Source organism: Eleutherodactylus coqui, chromosome 2, assembly GCF_035609145.1.
Source record: "Eleutherodactylus coqui strain aEleCoq1 chromosome 2, aEleCoq1.hap1, whole genome shotgun sequence".
In the NCBI taxonomy this organism is placed as follows: domain Eukaryota; kingdom Metazoa; phylum Chordata; class Amphibia; order Anura; family Eleutherodactylidae; genus Eleutherodactylus; species Eleutherodactylus coqui.
The window spans coordinates 174,149,566-174,169,575 of NC_089838.1; the positions used below are offsets into that span (position 1 = coordinate 174,149,566).

Consider the following 20,010-nt stretch of genomic DNA (forward strand, 5'->3'; position numbering starts at 1 on the left):
TCAAGCTCATTTCCCATGTTTCATCCTATTCAGATCAGCAACGTAAGCATATACTTTTGTCTTTTATCAAGCAGAGAGAGAATTTGACCCAAATAAGCACTGTGGAGTACTGGATCCTGAGACAAAGAAGCCGTGTACAAGATCTCTAACATGCAAGGTAGTTTCAGTAACCACGTCCACCACTGTGCGTGGATGGATTAGAGATGGATTTTTAGAACATGCTCACTTCATTTACTGTATTCATTGGACTCGGTGACTAGATGGACCTTTTTTTTTCCTTGAAAACAAGTTTATTCCTTTTTATTTAAGTCTGTGAATAACATTTATGTAGCATCCAAGAACCAACCAAACAGGAGTATGAGGAACAAATAAGTTACAAATACTGTAATTTTCTATAGCACTTGTTTTATGTCCTCAAAGTAGAGACCTAGTCATCAAACATCTGGTGCTGCTATGCAAACTTCCTCATCAGTGGTCAATTAAGGGTCCTTTTAAATGTAGTATTGGGCTACTTTAACATCTGCGTCAAAGGCTCCATTTGTAGTCTTCAGCACAGATCTGCCACAAAATCTTTTTAGGTAGACCTCTTACAAAAGTAACTTTTTAGGTAGATCTCTTTTTTAGTCACACGAGCGTGTTGGTATCATATTCCGTGCATGGGTTTTGCTCGTAAAATACACTGTACCAACCTCCCATAGGTGGCCATGTTGCCGCTCACATGAATTGTGCGAAATACAAATGCAAGAATAATTGCAGCATGTTCTATCTTATGTGCACATACATGCCAATCTAGTACAGTGTCATATTTGCATATTTCCCAGAGGAGCATGGATGGCATTCTAAGTCTTCCCACTCACCTACCAGGTGCTCTCCTTAAGGAAAAAGATACTCTTCCCGAGTTTTCTAACCATAAATGTAGGTGATGCAGCAGGTCAAAGTCATTAGTTGTGTTTTTTATTCCGAGGTTTTTCTTTTCCACTTTTTTTTTATTGATTGGATTAATTTACAATTCTTATGTGGTATGTTGATTCCAGAAGCTAGCTGATAGATGATTGCTACCTTAATGTAAATAGCATTTGGTTATTGGACATGTTTTTGTGAGTAGTGTACTGGCACAATAACGATTTCTCTTTGCTTATTAGACACATACACTCAACCACAGACGAGCAGTTCCAGGTCGTAAGAAACCATTTGACATTCTCCTAGCAGAACACAAGGCTCGATCAAGGGATAAAGAGGTAATAAAAGACAAAGATCATCCACAGAACTCACGAGAAATCCATCAAAACCAACCTGCACCAGCGCAAGAACAGTCATCAGGGTCGTCTGCCTGCTCTGCTTTAGAACCAAAAGTGTCATCACCTGCGAAAGCCCGACCTCCGAATTCTGTCTTACCTAGGTGAGCTAAAGTGATTGCCATTTCACACTCAACTTTTATTTACTAGTTTATTACTTTGACATGTTTTACTTTCAGCTTCCTAAATGTGTGTTTAGAATATCTCTTTTTAGGACTTCTGTTTTTATTATATCCTTTTTGATTTTTTTTTCTGTTAAGCATTATTTTTTCTTAGACTCATAGAAGGAATATTCCATCTATGTCTTATTGTTTTAGGCTGCATCCTCACGGGCCACTTTATTGCGCGATTTTGTAGCAATGTGACAATGCTACAAGTCGTATGTATGTGAAGCCCATGCTTTCCTATGGGTTCTTCCACATGACCGATGTTTTGTAGCCTGCGACATTGCGAGACTGCAAAATCGTGGCATGTTCTATATAGCCGTGATTTGTGTTTTGGTTTTTTTTTGTTTGTTTCCCTTCCTTTCTGTCGCAGCGCACAAAAACGCGGTTTTGTGTGGTGTGATGCAACATTGACTGTAGGAAATCCTACTGCAAAAGCCCTAAGCTAAGCTCTAGAAGCGCTGTCCGGCTCCACTGCATCTTCTCCATGCTTCCCGGCATTGTTCTTCACTATTTCTTCTGGCCAGAGATTGGAAAATCCCCGCCTCCAGGAAGTGCTGCCTCTGATTAGCTGAGGGCCGTGGCTCAGCCAATCAGAGCCCAGCGATCGATGAATCAATCACAGCCAATGAATGGCTGTGATTGGTTCATCGAGCGCTGGCTTTGATTGGCTGAGCATCACAGCACTCAGCCAATCAGAGGCAGTGCTTCCTGGAGGCGAGGATTTTCCAATCCCCGGCTAGAAGTCATGGTGAAGAACAGTCCTGGGGACAAAGGAGAAGACGACCCGGAGCCAGACAGCGCTGCTTAGGTGATGTATTCTTTTTTTTTTTCTTTATGCAACTAGGGCTTATTTTCGGGGTAGGGCTTATATTGTGTTGCCCTTGTGAATGCAAACTAAACTATATGTTTAGTCTGATATGTTGCCATGTAAATGGATGATTTTCATTATATCAGTTGCAATTATCAAGTTTAATTTAAAAACCTCAGACGCAATATCATGATATAGTATGGTACATTGCAGCTAATTTTTTAAATATAATTTCCAATTCTCTAGACCATCTTCTGCAAATAGCATAAACAGCTCAAGTTCATCAAACCACAGTGCTTTTGTGTCAGAGCCCACTGTAAATCCTGCAGCAGGGGATCTGGCCAGTCGGCTTTCCAGTGATGAAGGGGAAATTGAAGGTGTTGAAGAGGCAGAAAAATTAGACTGTTACTACTCTGGACATCACCCTAAACCGCTTGCGGTAGGTGGTCTCTTCTTATACATATACTAAACCCTGCTTAAGGACTGAAGATGCTTTACCATTGCTGCTAATTTCATGTGCAAATGCAAGATGGCACATTGCCTCTATCCATGTCAGACCTTTTAACAGGCCTTATTACATGACTCTGAATATAAGCCAAAGACAGAGTCTTCTGCAGTTGAAAAAGGTAACGGTGTATAGACCTCTGCTTCTGGGGTTTTGCCTCTCATCAGTGTACAGTAGAAGGCTGGCTAGCTAAGAGGCCTATGACGTGGGTCACAAGGGTATAATTTCTCCTTGTGGAGTGTGCTTAGTAGGTGTGAGGAGACTTATAAGGCAATACATAATCTTATGGCAAATTTGGTATACAAATGAAAGATGACACAATGCCTCTGGGACGCCGCCTATTAGGAAGTTGCATTCCTGCAAGTTAATGTCTGACCTTTTATTAAAGGGGTGGTCTCGCGAAACCAAGTGGGGTTATACACTTCCGTATGGCCATATTAATGCACTTTGTAATATACATCGTGCATTAAATATGAGCCATACAGAAGTTATTCCACTTACCTGCTCCGTTGCTAGCGTCCTCGTCTCCATGGTTCCGTCTAAATTCGCTGGCAGCTTGCTTTTTTAGACGCGCTTGCGCAGTCCGGTCTTCTCCTTTCAGCACGAGCCGCTTCAGTGTGCTCCCCGCTACAGCTCTTCTGCGCATGCGCAGATGAGCTGTCACTGCTCGGGAGCGCGCTGGAGCGGCCATTCTGTACCTTCCTCTGTTAGAGGAAGGTGCAGAGCCGCCTAGCTGTCCGGAGAAGCCGACCAGCTGTCCTGCCGTCCAGGTAAGTGATGGGCCGGGGGGGCTGTCGTCGCTGTCGCTGCGCCGGGGGGGGGGGCTGCCGCTGCGATGGGGGGGCTGTCGCTAGGCCGGGGGAACTAGCGCTGGGCCAGGGGGGTAAGTGATGGGTCGGGGGTGATGTTCACTGACAGGTGAAGGCCCCGGAGCCCAGCGCTGGGCTCCGGGGCCTTCACCTGGGCTCCGGAACCTAGCGCTGGGCTCCGGAACCTAGCGCTGGGCTCCGGAACCTAGCGCTGGGCTCCGGGGCCTTCACCTGGGCTGAGGGTCTAGCGCCGGGGAGCCGGGAGCGTAGCGCTGGGGAGCCGGGGGCTAGCGCCGGTTACCTGCTGCCTGGCGGTGGGTGACTGGTCGGCGGCTGCGGGGCGTCTGGTCGGCGGCTGCGGGGCGTCTGGTCGGCGGCTGCGGGGCGTCCGGTTGCCATGGAGACACAGCTGGCAGCGTCTCGGGAGCGCGCACGTCGGGCTGCAGCGAGCGACGGGGAAAGAGCCGGCGGCCATCTTGGGGAAACTTTTATAAGTTGCTGAAACGCTGGAACGGTAAGTACAAACCAGCTAGAAAAGTCATTTACAGGGGTAATTAGTAATGTATGTTTAATGAGGGGGACTGGGCAAAAAAAAAAAATCACTGCTTCCTCGAGACATCTCCTTTAAGCCTTGTAAGGGTGGTTTCACATCTGTGTTGGAACCTCCGGTCGGAGGGTCCATCACAGATCTGGCATAAAATACTGTAAGGAAAAGCGCTGAGCAGAACCTGAACAGACCCTAATATAGTCAATGGAGTCCATTCAGCACTGTTCGGTTCCATCACAAGACATCCGTTTGGCCAGGGGATTCCCCTTTCCTGCTCCCCGAACAGAGGAGGAAAGGGGAACTCCTGACACAGATGTGAAAGCACCCTTACATGACTAGGAATATGAGCGAAAGCCAGAGTCGTCTTCAGAAGGAAAAGATGACCATGTATAAACAGCTGCTTCGGGGTTTTGGCCCCTCATTCGTGTACAGCAGGTTGTTCGCTGGCTGGGTGAGAGGCCTCTGACATGGGTCAGGAGGGATATAGTTTCTCCTTATGGAGGAGACTTTTAAGTCCTGTAAAATGGTCAGACATTGACTTAAAGGGATGCTACCTTCTAATAGGTGCGCTGTAGAGGCATTGTACCATCTCCGATTTGCATACTAAATTTCCGAGAGGAGTATGCATGGCTTTATAAGTCTCCTCACACCGACTACGGTAGGTATTCTTCACAAGGAGAAACTAGACCTGTTCCGACTGCTAATTTCCTTACATTGTAGAAATGTATTTTCACTTTTTCCTCAAACTACCTTTCTAGTCTTTGTTATATTCAAGAATTGCTCCAGAATATCAAATCTAATAAAATATAGTGGCTTAGTGGGTCTGGTTTCTCAATGTAGATTAAAGGCGATAGCAGATTGAATGGATGCTTCCTTGGAAACATAAGCCATTTTTTCCCTGAATTGTAACATGGAACAAACTAGAATAAAAGAACTGCATAATGCAGCCATTTGCAGAGCAATATCGAATGCACCAGCTCTTCACATGGGCCTGGCTTGGCTAATCACTGTATTACTTAGTGTATTGCAGGGTGCATAGCAACATCCTGCCCGATTGTTGCACCTGTTGACTTCCACTGACAGTTGTTGAGTGGAGGGACTTACACAGATTGTGGTTGTCCCAGTAATAGGAAAACCAGGGCTTCATTGGATCATGAAAGGTTGACATGAAAATACTGATCTAATCTGTTGAAAATGAAAGATTTGCTTTGCCTTTTTATATGATGGCATAGATGTGTAATCTGTTTTAACAATTCTGTACGGTAGAGACCTAAATTGTTTATTGCACTTTGATTTCAGTTTTGCTCTTTTGGAAGCCGTTTGATGGGAAGAGGGTACTATGTGTTTGATAGACGGTGGGATCGGTTTCGGTTTGCGTTGAATTCCATGGTGGAGAAACACTTGAATTCACAAATGTGGAAGTAAGTTTTAAGGTTGTACATTTTGTGATAAGTTTCCAACGTCATTATAAATTAAAATATTTCATTTAACTGGTCACTAAATTGTCAACAAACTTGTGCCTGTGTGATAAGTAGAAAAGGGGCAAATCACTTTATTTACCTAAAATTACATTTTTGTGCTGGCAAATCACTTTAAAGTGTTGGCCACTAGGGGTCTCTCTTCTAATTTGCTGTCTGCTGCCTATTGTCAAGTACAGCCTGTCTATAGTCACAGATACCGAGATGAATTACAGGACGTGAAGGGGCGGGTTGTCTCATGCTGCCTATAGAAGTGTATGGAAAGAGGAGGAGGAGGTGGGAGACAAAAACAGAGATAATCACACAGACGTGGTTGTGGCTAATAGTAAGTGATTTTCAGTACTGAAGTCACAGCTGCACTACTCGGTATTGCAGTATAATGGTCTCCATGACTGGCCGAGGCGTGTAAAGGGTTAAATAGCAGGAATCGAAAGTCTCTTGGGTCCCCGCTATTAGATCAAGTCCCCGACAAGAGAGACCTGTGTCGGGCTTCTAATACAGCGCCATCTTTGGACTGTGCTACAGAATAAAGCCCTTTAACGGCTGCCGTTAAGACATATGAGCAGTCTTTAAGGGGTTAAATTTTGTGCTACAAAAGGTAAGCATATGTCCTAATTTCGGTGACTGCTGCCAATGCAAATAAACAGTATTGCAGTCCATCTGCATTCCATATAATTGTAATGCTTTTAATGGAGCAGCTCATAGCCTTATGCTACAAGAAGACCTTATTCAATGTCATGTGTATTCAATTGTTAAGATTGTTTTGGTCATAAATTGACAGCGGATGTCATTATGAAACTTTTTAGTACATCCAATATGGAGAAGTGGCAGTTTCCTCATCTTTCAACATCCTGTAGTTCCCCTTTCCCTCCCTGCAGTCTCTTTATTAATGTACCCCAAACATCTGCTTTCTGTATATCGGTATATAGAAGACAGGGAGCAGGGGGTGCAGCTGCGGTATTTCTCCCTGCACACCATGAAGGGAGGAAACAGTTGGGAAAGACATTTGATTGGTTGAGAATCCACAGCATCACTCTGATACGGCAACCAATCAGAGCCTGTGCATTCAGCAGAGTAATCAAACTATAAGCAGGTTAGACACAACTCTTCTGGCTACAGCCCCCTGGAATTAGGATTTTTTCTTTATTTTTAATGATGGGTATTCTTTATGCGTGACTACATTGCATTTAGGTTACACTCATGGAAGTATTTGCGTTTAAACTCCATGTCTGCCATGGGACCTTTGGCACTGTATAGACGTACTAGTAATAGTATAACTGTATAACAATTGTTTTTTTATTTCTTTAATCCCTCAAGAAAAATTCCTCCAGCCGCAGACAGTCCTATGCCTTCTCCAGCAGCACATATCGGCAGCCCGTTTCCTGCATCTGTTCTTCAGCCCTTTAGCAGTCCGAGTTCTGTATACCTGCCCTCCCCTCCCACCAACTCCAGAACCACCTCCTCATATATATTATCGAATGCATCCTTTGTTTCAACATCGGATACAAACTCTGTTACATCGCACACCACAGCATTCCCCCATGTTACACCTACTCTGAATATCATGGACTCCACTTTCAAAGCCCCTTGTGCAGTTTCCCCTCTACCAACCACAAGTCCGTCGCCATCACACAAGCCGCCAAAATCGAAACATGGAAAATCATCAAAAGCAAAAGACTTGTCTTCACGGAGCGATGAGCCTTCAAGTAACAAAAAGAAAAAGCCTCAGACGCCTTCTTCCACCTCTTCCTCCACATTACCTTTACAGACGTCCTCCTCGTCTACGTTTTCAGGGTCCCACAAGAAAAACTGCGTTTTGAACTCTAGTGCTACAATAAACTCTTATCAGGCGACTTCTTCCTATAATAGTGTGTCTGTGCACAATGCAAACAATGGAACAAGCCCAATCAGTGCCAAACTGGAATCGCCAGTAAGGACTTCTTTATCTGGTAGCTCAACGGACTCCATAAAACACATGAGTATGGTTGTTAGCAGTATTGACTCTAGCCTGTCGGTGTCTTCCCTGGTGCATCATCCTGGGGAGCACACATTGGCAGTGCACAATGCAGTGTCCTCACTGCCTCTACCCTTTGACAAATCTGAGGGGAAAAAGCGTAAAAACTCTAGTGCGAGCAGTAAGGCCTGTAAAATCACTAAAATGCCTGGTATGAACAGTGTTCACAAAAAGAGCACCACCAACCTTATATCTTCTGTGCCAGATACCCCAAATAGCTCCATGTCTCGGCAGGTAAGTTCATGAAGAGTTAGTAGGGGTGAAACAAGTCTTTCTGTAAATCTAAACTTTTTCCATAGCCACAATGTGTTTATCTGATGCATCCAACTACAAGCTACTCTAATAACAGTTACATCTACTGAACCAACTTCTATAACAATATTATTTGTTAACCTCCAGTGGTAATAATCGCTATAGGCATGCTGTACATAAAGCTTGGAGTGTTCAGTAAAAGAAGAAAGCTTTGTGCCAAATCATTTCTATTACTTCAAATAATAGTTAATTACAGAGACGTAACGTGAAACTTCTGGGCCCCTATGCAAAACCTGTAACAGGGCGCCCAACTATAATGCTTTATTCATAGTACTGGGCTACTTATATGGAGAAGAGAGGCCTTATTGGGCCCCCCTAAGGCTTCTGGACCCAGGTGCAACTGCATCCCCTATAGTTACATCCCTGGTTACGTGTATATATACATATATGTAACATGTAAGGAGATGCATGGCACTCCCATGCCACTTCATGTCCTTCTGAAAAATACTCAACATTCTTTAATTGTGTAAGCACTATGAAGTCAAGCCTACTTGGTTTGGTTTGATCTGCGGACTGCAGATGGGCCAGAGGGTGAGAGACAAATACCAAGTTCTTGAAGACTTGGGTTCCTTTGTATAAAGGAGTCTTCTCTGCAGCAGTCAGATTGCTGAGCTTTAGGACAAATGTCCAATGACCTTGTACAGCTCATACATTAAAAAGCAACAGTTGAAATCAAAGATTTTCCCAAACCAAACAAGCACTGAGTTGAAGATTCTGAATAGGTATGAAGATGTTTAAACAAGCATCTTATCCGTTTTGTTATGGGAAACCAATGATCTCTTCTGAAGTGTTCCTGTGCCCTGTCAGAAGATGACTTAACGGGGTTATCCAGGCAGCGGCTGCCACCATACACCAGGGTTGGAGCGGAAGCACTGCTCTGATGCCAGTGTAGCGGCCAATACTTGTAATTGCAAGTGCAGCTCTCTTTGAAATCAAAACCACTCCTATTGATTTCAATGAGAGCTGCGCCTGCAATTACAAGTATTGGCCGCTACACTGGTCAGAGCAGTGCTTCCGCTCCAACCCTGGTGTATTCCTGTGGGTGCTGCCTGGATAGCCCCTTTAACATTAAATGCTTCTTTCTTGTTAAATGTTTTTGACACTTACATTTGTTCATACTTTATAAAAATATTTAAAAGTTATTGAGTTTCCAGAAAGTATGTGTATTCTTTTGAGCAATGTAGTAAGGCCTAGTTTACACTTTGCAACATTGCCTGCTTATACCCACGCACAGTTTTTTTTTTACTTTAAAGTGTATCTCCAGTTCTAAACAACTTTCCATAGATCAGTAGTAAAAGCAAAGATGAGAAACATTTTCTCACCAGAGAAATATGTCTTTCTACACCTTCTGAAGTGTTCACTCACTCTGAATTCACTTGTAAATTCCATCTCCATAAAGGGTATTGCTTTGTTGCTTCACTGAGGGATCAGATTACAGCTGTCAATAAAAGTCCGGATAGAAGGGAGCAAAAAACAGCTGCTATGTTGTCTACTAGAGATGAGCGAGCATACTCGCTAAGGACAATTACTCAAGCGAGTATTGCCCTTAGCGAGTACCTGCCTGCTCGGAAGAAAAGATTCAGGTGCCGGCGTGGGTGAGCGGTGAGTTGTTGGAGTGAGCAGGGGAGTGTGGGGGGGAAGGGGAGAGAGATCCCCCCCTCCGTTCCCCCCTGCTCTCCCCCGCCGGCACCCGAATCTTTTTCTTCCGAGCAGGTACTCGCTAAGGACAATGCTCGCTCGAGTAATTGTCCTTAGCGAGTATGCTCGCTCATCTCTATTGTCTACCCATACAAGGCACACAGAGAAAAGAGAAGACTCTCCTCCCCTATTTCTCTGTAGTGCACCCCTCAGAAGAAGCAGCAGTACTGAGCAGTGTAGATGTGAATCTACCACTTGGGTAAGATAGAAAACTGACTGTAATTAAATTCTGTATCCTCCATAGAGACATTTTATCAGTGATTTCAGAGGGAGGGAACAGTTGCAGAGATGGGGAGGAATCTGATAAGTAAAGAAAAAGGCATTCCTTCTAGTATGATACATTAACATGTTTCTTACATTCGCTTATATCATTTATTTATGGAAAGTTATTTATATTCTAAGGTACAATTTAAAGCCATAAGTGAGCCTACACAGATGAAAAGTAGCAATCTTTTTTTTTTTTTTTTTTTTAATCTAGTCTTAAGGCCCTTTTACACACAAAAATGATTGCTCAAAAGATGGCCCTAAACTACTAATTGGTACTAATGCCAATTTGTAGCTTATTATTGCAGCAGTATTAAACAACAGTATTTTGGTCAATATTTTGAAGTGCCTTAAGAAATACAAAATATGTAATGTATCTATCAGTAATATATTTTTTGTTTATGTTACGTTTCATTACCAGATGGGGAAAAGTAGCAGTGTAGTTTTGTCACAATCTACTCCTTCAAGTACATCAAATCCTGTACACAACAAGCAAGTAAGTAAATAGGTTGAACTGGGATTTCTGTGTTGCTTCATTATTTTCTCATTATTGAAGTTGAAATAGAAATCATATGCAGACTAGAAGTATGTAAACAGGTAAAATGAATGGAGCTGTCGCCAAGCATGCGCCCCTATCATTTGCCAGTCGTTCATGAGGACACAGGACCTTTCTTCTGGCAATCATTGGGGATCACAGCAGTTGGACTACCACTGATCAGCTAGTTATTCCCCATTCTGTGAATAGGGGATAACTTTATATAACTAAATACCCCTTAAGGCCCTTTACCATGGGCTGACAAATCGACACAATCTTCCTTAGGTACACTTGTTTGCTGTATTATAAAGGAGAATGAGGATTGTTGGCTGCGCATCTTTCCGTGTGAACGGGTGTTATGCTGGCGACAGCAGTAATTTTCTATGCATGATGAATGATCCCATGAACGATTCTTCATCCCACATAGAATCTGAATCTGCTCGTGTAAAGGCTGAATTGGCGCATTCTGTGAATTGCGCAAAAACGCAGTGGAAATTCATACAAAATTTGCCGTGTGAACCTACTTTTACTTTGCTGTTGATTTATCTACCTAACCAGTATTTAAGTAGTGCTTCTCAAACTCTGAGGCAGTTTTGACAAAAGTGATCATCTCATAAACTGCATTTATTTTTTTCTGGCTGCGTCAATCTCTTATTTAACAACATTTTTATTGACTCTGTTTGTTCTTCTCCCAATGTTTTATTGGGTTAGCGAAACAAATTAAAGATAAATGTAACAAATATTTCTAATTTTGGCATGGAGTAACACCGCTGGTGGTGAAGCCTGATATGGTTAGTTTCAGCTGGTGAGGCTCCAGTAGCGAGTGTGACCAGCCGTGCTGCAGAATGACTGGTGAACAGATATACACTCCTACAGCGATGAATGGCTGACAGAATGCTAGTTTATATCAATATAATCTTAGAAGTTGATGAGTATGAATTATTTGACACCAAGTTTTGATACATTCAGTCTTAAAGCAATGTTTGGGTTCTCTTTGGGTTACTCAGCTCCCTGTTTCCATGCTGTCACCTATGGAAGTTGGTGCATGGACAGTGCAGTGGACTCAATTCTGCATGTGGTGCGCACACACACCTATAGAGCAGAGAGTCTGTTGTATTGTCTATACATTGACTTCCATGGGTGACTTTGCGGGAACAGTGAGCAGGGTAAGTATGCAAAGCGCATCCTCAGAGTCAATGGGACCTGTGTTATGTGCACCACAACCATTTTTACAGAACAGTTTAAAGAAATGCAAGCTGCACTGTGATTGGTTGCTATGGTCAACAAGGACAGTTTTGATAAATGGCGATCATTATGTTGTAGCCTACTATACTATTTAATTTTCAATGATAAATTGACTACAGGCTGTCGTAGTCCTGGAATCCAAGCAAACTGCTACAATCTATTGGGAAACAGCAGCAAGTGTTTATTTCCAGTGCATTACCACCATAGGGGGAAAAAAACATTACGCAATTCCCATGGAAATCATTAGGCTGTCAGTTTGTTGCATGTACTTGTTAGGCTTTCGAAAGCTGGAGACTCTTTGTAACCGCTTTAGCTAATAGACTGTGTTGAATGTCACCCACTGTAAAATACTTTTAGGGTTGTTTTACACACAGCATTTTTAAGAAATAATACTTTGGGGCAGTTTTTCATGCAATTTTTTGAGCCAAAGTTTGAAGTGGATAATTGTCCTTACTACAGGATCCACTTCTGGGTTTGGCTAAAAAAAAAGCCCAAAAAACAATGTGTGTAACACCCTTAGACAATGCAGAATACTTGTAATGATGTGCATCTCTTTGTTTTTAAGAAGACTTCGAATCGTGCTGGCAGGATAAGGACACTTCCATGACACTGGGAGATAATCGGACGATTACTTTGAGATCTCAGCAGCCCGTCAAGCTATTCACTTGAAGTGGGCAGGGACAATGTCGCCTTTCAAAACTACATGACGGAGACGTGTTAGTCTAAAGTTTACAGAACCAAACTGGGTGTTTTTGCTTTGTCACTTAGTTGGTGTATTACTTTTCCTGTAGAAATCCTTCTTGATCTCAAGGGTATTTTAGGAGAAAAGCAAAGTCTGCCTTGAAACCCTTTCTTCTTCTTCCCCAGCTTCTGACAGTAAAAAGGTCACATCAGCAATGTCTGTACTCCTTATTTATTTTTCCTTTTTTCTTTACCACTATGAGTTTCTTTATCATATCGGTTATTAAAAGTACTGCAGCAGAGAAAATACGGGATTTGATGACATAATCATAAATGAATCCAAACTACAACAGTGAAGAAACACCGTGTGGATTGCCACAGAGTTCTGCTGAAGGTCCATTTGCGTAGAAAGATTGCAATTGTATTAACAGAATACACAGAAATGTAATGTATACTTGCTTAATTTGTGATGGGAGATGTACTGTTACACAATGTTCTTCACATCATAGTGTTTTATGATCCAACACCAACTGGTGAACCACTCTTAATGTTATGAAGTCTTTCTAAATGTCTTATCTTATGAATTGCTTGAATAGATCTTAAAGGCTATGGAAACCTTTTGCGCATTAAAAATCAATACACACATATCTTACTAAGTCCCTGTAGAAAAAAAATTATGCACTTATTATTATTTTTATTTTTTTTGCATTGAGTTTTCCTTCTCATGCATTTAGGAAGCTTCATACTTGGTTTGCAGACTCTCCTACATTGAAGTTTCTGGCTAGGGGCATTCCCAGCACTGATAAGCTGGTCTCTCTCATGAAAGATGCACAAGCTCAGCTCCCCCTCCCCTCTTTCATAGGCTGTGCAGCATAGCAAGGCCCACTTAATACTGTAGTTTTTTTTTCTTCTATATCATCCTCTTTCTGAGTAGCTGCTGGTCTGTTCTCCCTCACTGCTGATAAGAGCAGAAAATTCACCCAGAGTAAATTGCAGCCCTCTATAGTAGTAGCTTTCTCTGTTCTGCTTTTCCACCTTTCCCCAGCACTGTCATACAGCCCTCTGTAATTGCTCAGTGGAAAGGCAGTTAATGCACATTCAAAACAGTAAAGTACACTAAGGGAGGAGTTGTCCGTTTACTCTGTCTAACCGAATTAGCTAAGATTTCAGTCCTCCAGTCTGCAGTGCCTTGGAAAACTATACAAGTATCGAAATCAATCAATCATACATTTTTAATAAAAACTATAGATTTTCAAAAACACATAAAGTGCAAAGGTGTATATAGCCTGTAAGTAGTCAAAGGAGAAAAAAGCAAGAACAATAATAAAAATAAAATCATAAATTGAGGCATCATTTTAATGTGTTTGGGTATGTGACTAAAATACAGTCTGCTCCCTCAGTTGTAACACATAGCTAAAGTTGTGGAACATTCACTTGCAGAACATCTCCCATATGGATGGTCATTTCCAGGGAAACCACTTCAGTGGTGGAAACTGACCTCCCATTTGTAATACAAATTCTGTTATCACACTATGATGGTTACACAGTTATGAAAGTGAATGGACAGTCATCCGGTGACAATACTGAAGAAGACATCACTGTATTGAACTTCCAAATGTAGGCCTTGGTCCTCCAGCCCTTAATAAGAAAAGGAATGATTTATACTTTCACAAGTATTTTTTTTAATATTTTTCCAATAAATTTAATAGGAAAAATGAAGCAACTTTTCAATATATCTTAATTACAAATTTCTGACCATTTTGTTCCTATAGCTCTTATGCATACTATGCATCTCCATGGTAACAAGCAGTAAGCACATTTTGTGTAGTGTATTCCTATAGTCTTGCAATCTCATACTTTCTTCCATTTTCCCCCTACTTACCGTAAATTTGGTAGGTTAGCCAAAAGTACAGGACAAATAGAATACAATGTGACTGTAGCATCAGACTACATACACAATTTGTTGTCTGTCACCAGGAGAACGCATAGTCTGCATAGGAGCTGTAGGAAAATGTAATTAAGACCTGTTGCAAAGTTGCTTAATTTTTTATTTTACATTAATTTTGACTATGAAAAGAAGTTATGCAAAGTTGTGCACAGCCTTTAAACCGTTTAATAGTTACAAGTTTTCTATCCTTGTAGTGTACTTTAATAATAAAGATTGAAGCAGGTCCCAAGAAAGCAAGTCAACAGTGGGAAATTAAACAATTCGTTGGCATTTATGGATGATGCTTTCCATGTACTAATCAGTGTTTGTGCATTATAACAAATACTACAGAGATCATGATTTAAGGAAGTGAAATCCTAGTGGATTCTATGATTTTTTTTTTTAAGTGTGACCTGAGTCTCCCTCACTACGTTCATGCCTTTGCTTCTCTTGAGGGCTCTATGAAGCCAATATTGAATGCTGTGCTGTAAAAAGCAGTGACTCTCCTCAGGTCTACTGACCTTACATGGTCCTAAATCATACAATAGGCACATAAAGGATGCTAAGAAATGTTTAAACTTTGCAGAGCTAATTATTTAATATTAGCTAGCTTCTGAAGTGTTATGAGTTGATACGTTGTAACCTGGAGGGCTACGGGACCAAGGCTCTTACATACCTGAGTTTCAATCAATTTCAGTATAAAAAGAGCTAAAAAGCAGTACAAGGTTCGAACAGAAATCCTCACATGAAATAAATAGGTTACAGTGCCACGAATCAACTATTGAACCATTTCTCTGTGGACTGTAATCTCGGTTTTATCATATGCATTGTCCTGTTGTACAAAAAAAATGTATTCTCCCTGTGTCTAAAGGGTATTTATCAAAGTTTTCCAAACTTCAGTCATACCAAACACTTTCTGTCTCTACAGTGTTAAAAGTGCACTTAATATGTTGGCTTATTTTACATCAAACTACAGAAAAGGATGTTTGCTTGTTTTCCCTATATTGCTTCATACTGAACCCGTAAATGTGTACAAGCAATTAGGAATCCGTGCTAAGATTGTTCAGGGGAAGTACATTAAGGATACTAAGGACTTTTTGTTATTTAGTGTTAATTTTATAATAATTTATGTTGTGCTGAGATAATTGACTGAGATTGCATAATGAAAATTAGGAAAGTCAAAGCAATGTTTATATTTTTTTTATATGAATTATGTTGTATATTTCTAAAGATGAGAATAATGTGTACATATCTTTGTTATTTTTGCACAGTTTTTTGTTTAAGATTGTAATGATCTTACAAATGGTCATGTACTTATTTATTTATTTTTCCCTCTTTCTTCTGTTCAGAAACTGAGGATTTGAATTGAAAATCTTGCCTCTTCCTTTGCTGCTTTACATTCCTTCCTTTCAAATACCCACTTCTTCCTCAAACATGGAATATATTTAAAGGAGATGTCCCGCGCCGAAACGGGTTTTTTTTTTTTTTAACCCCCCCCCCCGTTCGGCGCGAGACAACCCCGATGCAGGGGTTAAAAAAACCACCCGCACAGCGCTTACCTGAATCCCGGCGGTCCGGCGTCTTCATACTCACCTGCTGAAGATGGCCGCCGGGATCTTCTACCTTCGTGGACCGCAGCTCTTCTGTGCGGTCCACTGCCGATTCCAGCCTCCTGATTGGCTGGAATCGGCACGTGACGGGGCGGAGCTACACGGAGCCGCTCTCTGGCACGAGCGGCTCCATAGAAGACTGCTGAAGACCCGGACTGCGCAAGCGCGGCTAATTTGGCCATCGGAGGCCAAAAATTAGTCGGCTCCATGGAGACGAGGACGCTAGCAACGGAGCAGGTAAGTATAAAACTTTTTATAACTTCTGTATGGCTCATAATTAATGCACAATGTATATTACAAAGTGCATTATTATGGCCATACAGAAGTGTATAGACCCACTTGCTGCCTCGGGACATCTCCTTTAAATGTAGTAATCTCTCGGGGTCAGTGTCTCAGAGTAGATACGTATCCCTCCCATTCTAGAAGGGTCAAGCAGGAGAACTGTACATAATGCTAAACGTATAGCACCTATGCCTCAAAATAACATTGGCCAAAATGTACGTACTGCAGATGTTGAAGCAATACATGTAATCTGGCTTCGTATGCCTTCCAAGCCAATGGCCTGTTTGACCTGGGAAGGTATTGTGCCATTTTTTGTAAACTCATTTTAATTTCTTTTCTACTATCAAATCAAAGGAGAATAAGCCGCCCATTTACAGAATGTCTTTAGCTTGATATTAGGACTCAAATAGAACACTGTGCCTTGTAGAATGATGATGGATATGGCTGTACACTTGCATGGTCCAACTGATCTGTGAAACGTTGATTAAGGCTTCCAGAAACTGGACTGTATATCATTTTTGTATTGGGCAAATGTCGAACTTGCCATTCATATATCTAATGCAGCAAGTACACAGCCATACTTTCCATTATTCTGTATTGCAGTCAGCAAATTACAAGATGAGCTCTTATAGGGACAAGTGCCGTAAAGCACACTTTCCTCCCAGGGGCTAGTGAAAAGGTCAGGTAATAGACTCATTCTTTACAAGCATATCAAATACTGGACTGGATGAATTACTAGCCAAGCTCTTGCCGTTAAAATTCTATTATTTAGGCATTATTTACACAAATGCATTTGCGTTGCGTATTACACGTGCTCCATTTACTTGTGCAATACCCTGTGAATAGAACCCATTGATGTCAATGGGTTCAGTCACGTGCATTTTGGTCACCCCCCCAAAAAATACAAAGCATGTCCTATTTTTCTACGTATTGCACATGAAAATGGCACATAATTAACCCATTGAAATCAATGTGAACATGCTTACGGGTTTTTTTGCACGCACAAGTACACAGGGCATGCGTGCGCAATGAATACAGTGAAATACGCACATGCGTGCAAAAACAATGTATTTCGTGCAAATATGCAGCGCAAATGTGCGTGTAAATATGCTTATGCCGTTTAAAGCCGGCCCTAAAGTGGACTTGCCGCCAAGACATTACCTATGCATAAAAGCCAAAAGTTTGCTCAGATGAATGCCCCTCAGCCCATCTATAATGTAGTGCTGGTGAAAAGGAGATACCCTGCTTTGGCGTAATTAATAAGACTTTTCTCAAAGATATCTGTTCTTTTTTTTTTTTTTTATAAATAAAACATTTTAAACAATAACCACTTTAACTCTTTACTGCCATAGTGGTCTGCAACTTCCTCAATATAAATGAGACATATATGCATATTAGAAAAGTGATGTCTCCGAGCATGATAGGATAAATAATTGTGCTGATGTATTAGATACTGCGAATATTGAAAGGTGGAGTATAAGAAACAGTGTTTTAGTTCCAGGTATTAAAAAAAACTTTGTTTCTGGTATAAAAAAAAATGTACTTGCATTCGTAGAAAATGGTGCACTTTCTGCAAGTATATTTGCACAGGGAGGTCATGAGACAAAAAGAAATGTTTCATGATATCAAACAAAGAAGGGACTTCAGATTATACATCCAGTACTGATGTGAAGTACATCTACATAATACATACAGCTCCTATTTAGCTATGTTATTACGTAAGGATAGCTAAAACATTCCAATAAAAGCTGAACCTAGCGGGTGATAATAGCACCTGCCATACAGCTCCATATATCAGAGGTTTGCAGGCTGTAAACTGTGCCTGTTGTATTGAAAATGACCTTTGGGGAGAATATATTGAAGAGCCCCTATCGATCAGCTGATCTCAACCACTCGGCATACCTGATAGTACGCCGTCCAATGCCGAATGGTTAAAATCAGCTGACTATACCTCACACTGCTCCTCCCAAATGTCGTTTTCTGTTGCATGCTAGGCAAGGTATAGATACTCTTAATTTAAAATACATCTCACATTCACAGTTCTGTGTGTACAATCACGGATTATTACCTAGGAATGCAAAGTTATTCACAAGTCTGCAGACGTGCAGTTTTTTTTTCCAGTTCTCTGTTAGCCTAAAACCGGTTTTAGGTAATGTCGTCCTTATATCATGTAGACCCTACAGGGTCGTTTGTCCATCAGATGACCTCTAGCGTTATAAGGCCGCAATCCGCTGCAACCCTCCATAAAAGGTATCTGCTAACTGCGTAGTGTTAAGCACATCTTAGGGCCCTTTTACATAGAGCCATTATTGTTCAGATTCTTACTAAATCTTTCGAATTGGGAATGATAATTGATTGATAATTCACTTCTCATTCATTTTCATTTGTGCAGGCATAAAAAGCAAAGAACAATTGGCCTGTATAAACAGGCAATTGTCCAGAAGAGATCTCTGGCTCATTTTGTCTCCATTCATTGAGCGATCATCGTTCCTGTATTAAAGCACAGGAGCGACATTTGCTGGGACGACTGTGAAGTGCTTAGTACTCGACAGTCATCGCATGCAGAAGGACCCTTATATTGCACTTTAATATAGTTAATGACCAGGATACAACCAAGATAAGATATGATCTCAAAATGTAGTTTACAATACATGTTATTCTTGCAGAAATAGGAAAAAAGAGTTGCAGCTCTGCTACCTTCAGCCAAGTTGCAGTCCATTTTGGCAGTAAATTGTTGCAGGATGTTATGTATTTGGTACCAAATGTTGATCATGCGGACAGCTCTGTATATCATTACAATAAATGTATGTACATCTGGCATTGGTTATTTCATCACTCATATTAGCGGAAAAGGAAGAGATCTCCACCTTTTTGGAAATTCCAGTAAATACAGTATTATTGACATGACTTTAATTTCCTGACCACTACTCCTTCTGTCTGTAAGAGCAAAACTGCTCTGATGGTGAATGTGCTTATCACGTAATAAAATTGGAAATCCATTCCCAGCAATAGGAGCTCAGAGTCTGCCACACGTCTGCCGTACATAGGCCTTTTAGCCATAAAACGTGACATGGAGAACTTGTTTGCCTTCTTTTTTTTATTACTATAAAATGTACATAGTACTGATCGACCTTTGTAGAAATAGTTTTTACGGCATATTCTATTACAGCTGGATCTTTAAAAAAACAGAGGAAACTTTTTTTTTTCTTTTTTTTATTCTACACCTTATATTTTGGTATGCTGTCTCGCCCATGACACACAACTCCGATTACTGTGGGTTTTAAAGAGCTGTTGTGTCTTGGGTTGTTGAATCTGTTGTTGCACAGAAAACAAAAAAATAATTTGTAACCAGTATCATGTGCTTTCCTGCTATAGCAAACTACAAAGCTTTTCCAGAATACATTTAAAGAAAGCATGTCCAAATCATTCTGTTTAGTGGATTTTTATAGACATACTTTGTAACACTATTACCTTTCTTTGTTTTGCACTTTTATGTAGTATTCAATGTAATTCATTCCATGCATATAATACTTGAGTGGAGTGAGTAGGTGGTAGAATTCTGATCAAATTATCACTTATCTCACTCTTGCTTTAAGGGGAGGCTGGAAGTTTCTCAGGGTCCCATGATTACAATGGGAGCCTCAGTTTAGTATAGAAATAACACCAGGAACACAGATGCCTTAACCTTCTCATTGGTGGGGAGACGTTAACATTCTCTCCAGTACTGACAGGGTTAATTTCCACTAAGGAGGGATTGATAGTAATACATGTTTTAGGGTCTGTTCCCCAAAGGCCTTATGAACTTTAATTTTTTTCTTTTAAAGCACCAGTCC

General features: G+C 41.1%; 1 protein-coding gene across 3 annotated transcripts in view; it reads left to right on the forward strand.

Annotated features, from left to right (window-relative positions):
• The window catches only part of ATXN7L1 (ataxin 7 like 1), a 107,665-nt gene extending 94,070 nt beyond the window's left edge, over positions 1 to 13,595 (forward strand). Inside the window, exons 6-12 of one of the 3 annotated variants that reach the window (XM_066591949.1) lie at positions 72 to 157; positions 1,143 to 1,399; positions 2,517 to 2,709; positions 5,431 to 5,552; positions 6,927 to 7,857; positions 10,319 to 10,393; positions 12,243 to 13,595. In XM_066591949.1, coding sequence (XP_066448046.1) covers positions 72 to 157; positions 1,143 to 1,399; positions 2,517 to 2,709; positions 5,431 to 5,552; positions 6,927 to 7,857; positions 10,319 to 10,393; positions 12,243 to 12,284 — 1,706 coding nt within the window. In that variant the 3' untranslated portion in view covers positions 12,285 to 13,595. The remainder of the gene's footprint in view (positions 1 to 71; positions 158 to 1,142; positions 1,400 to 2,516; positions 2,710 to 5,430; positions 5,553 to 6,926; positions 7,858 to 10,318; positions 10,394 to 12,242) is intronic. The other 2 variants (XM_066591951.1, XM_066591950.1) reach the window with 2 other exon arrangements.
• The last annotated feature ends 6,415 nt before the right edge of the window (positions 13,596 to 20,010 follow it).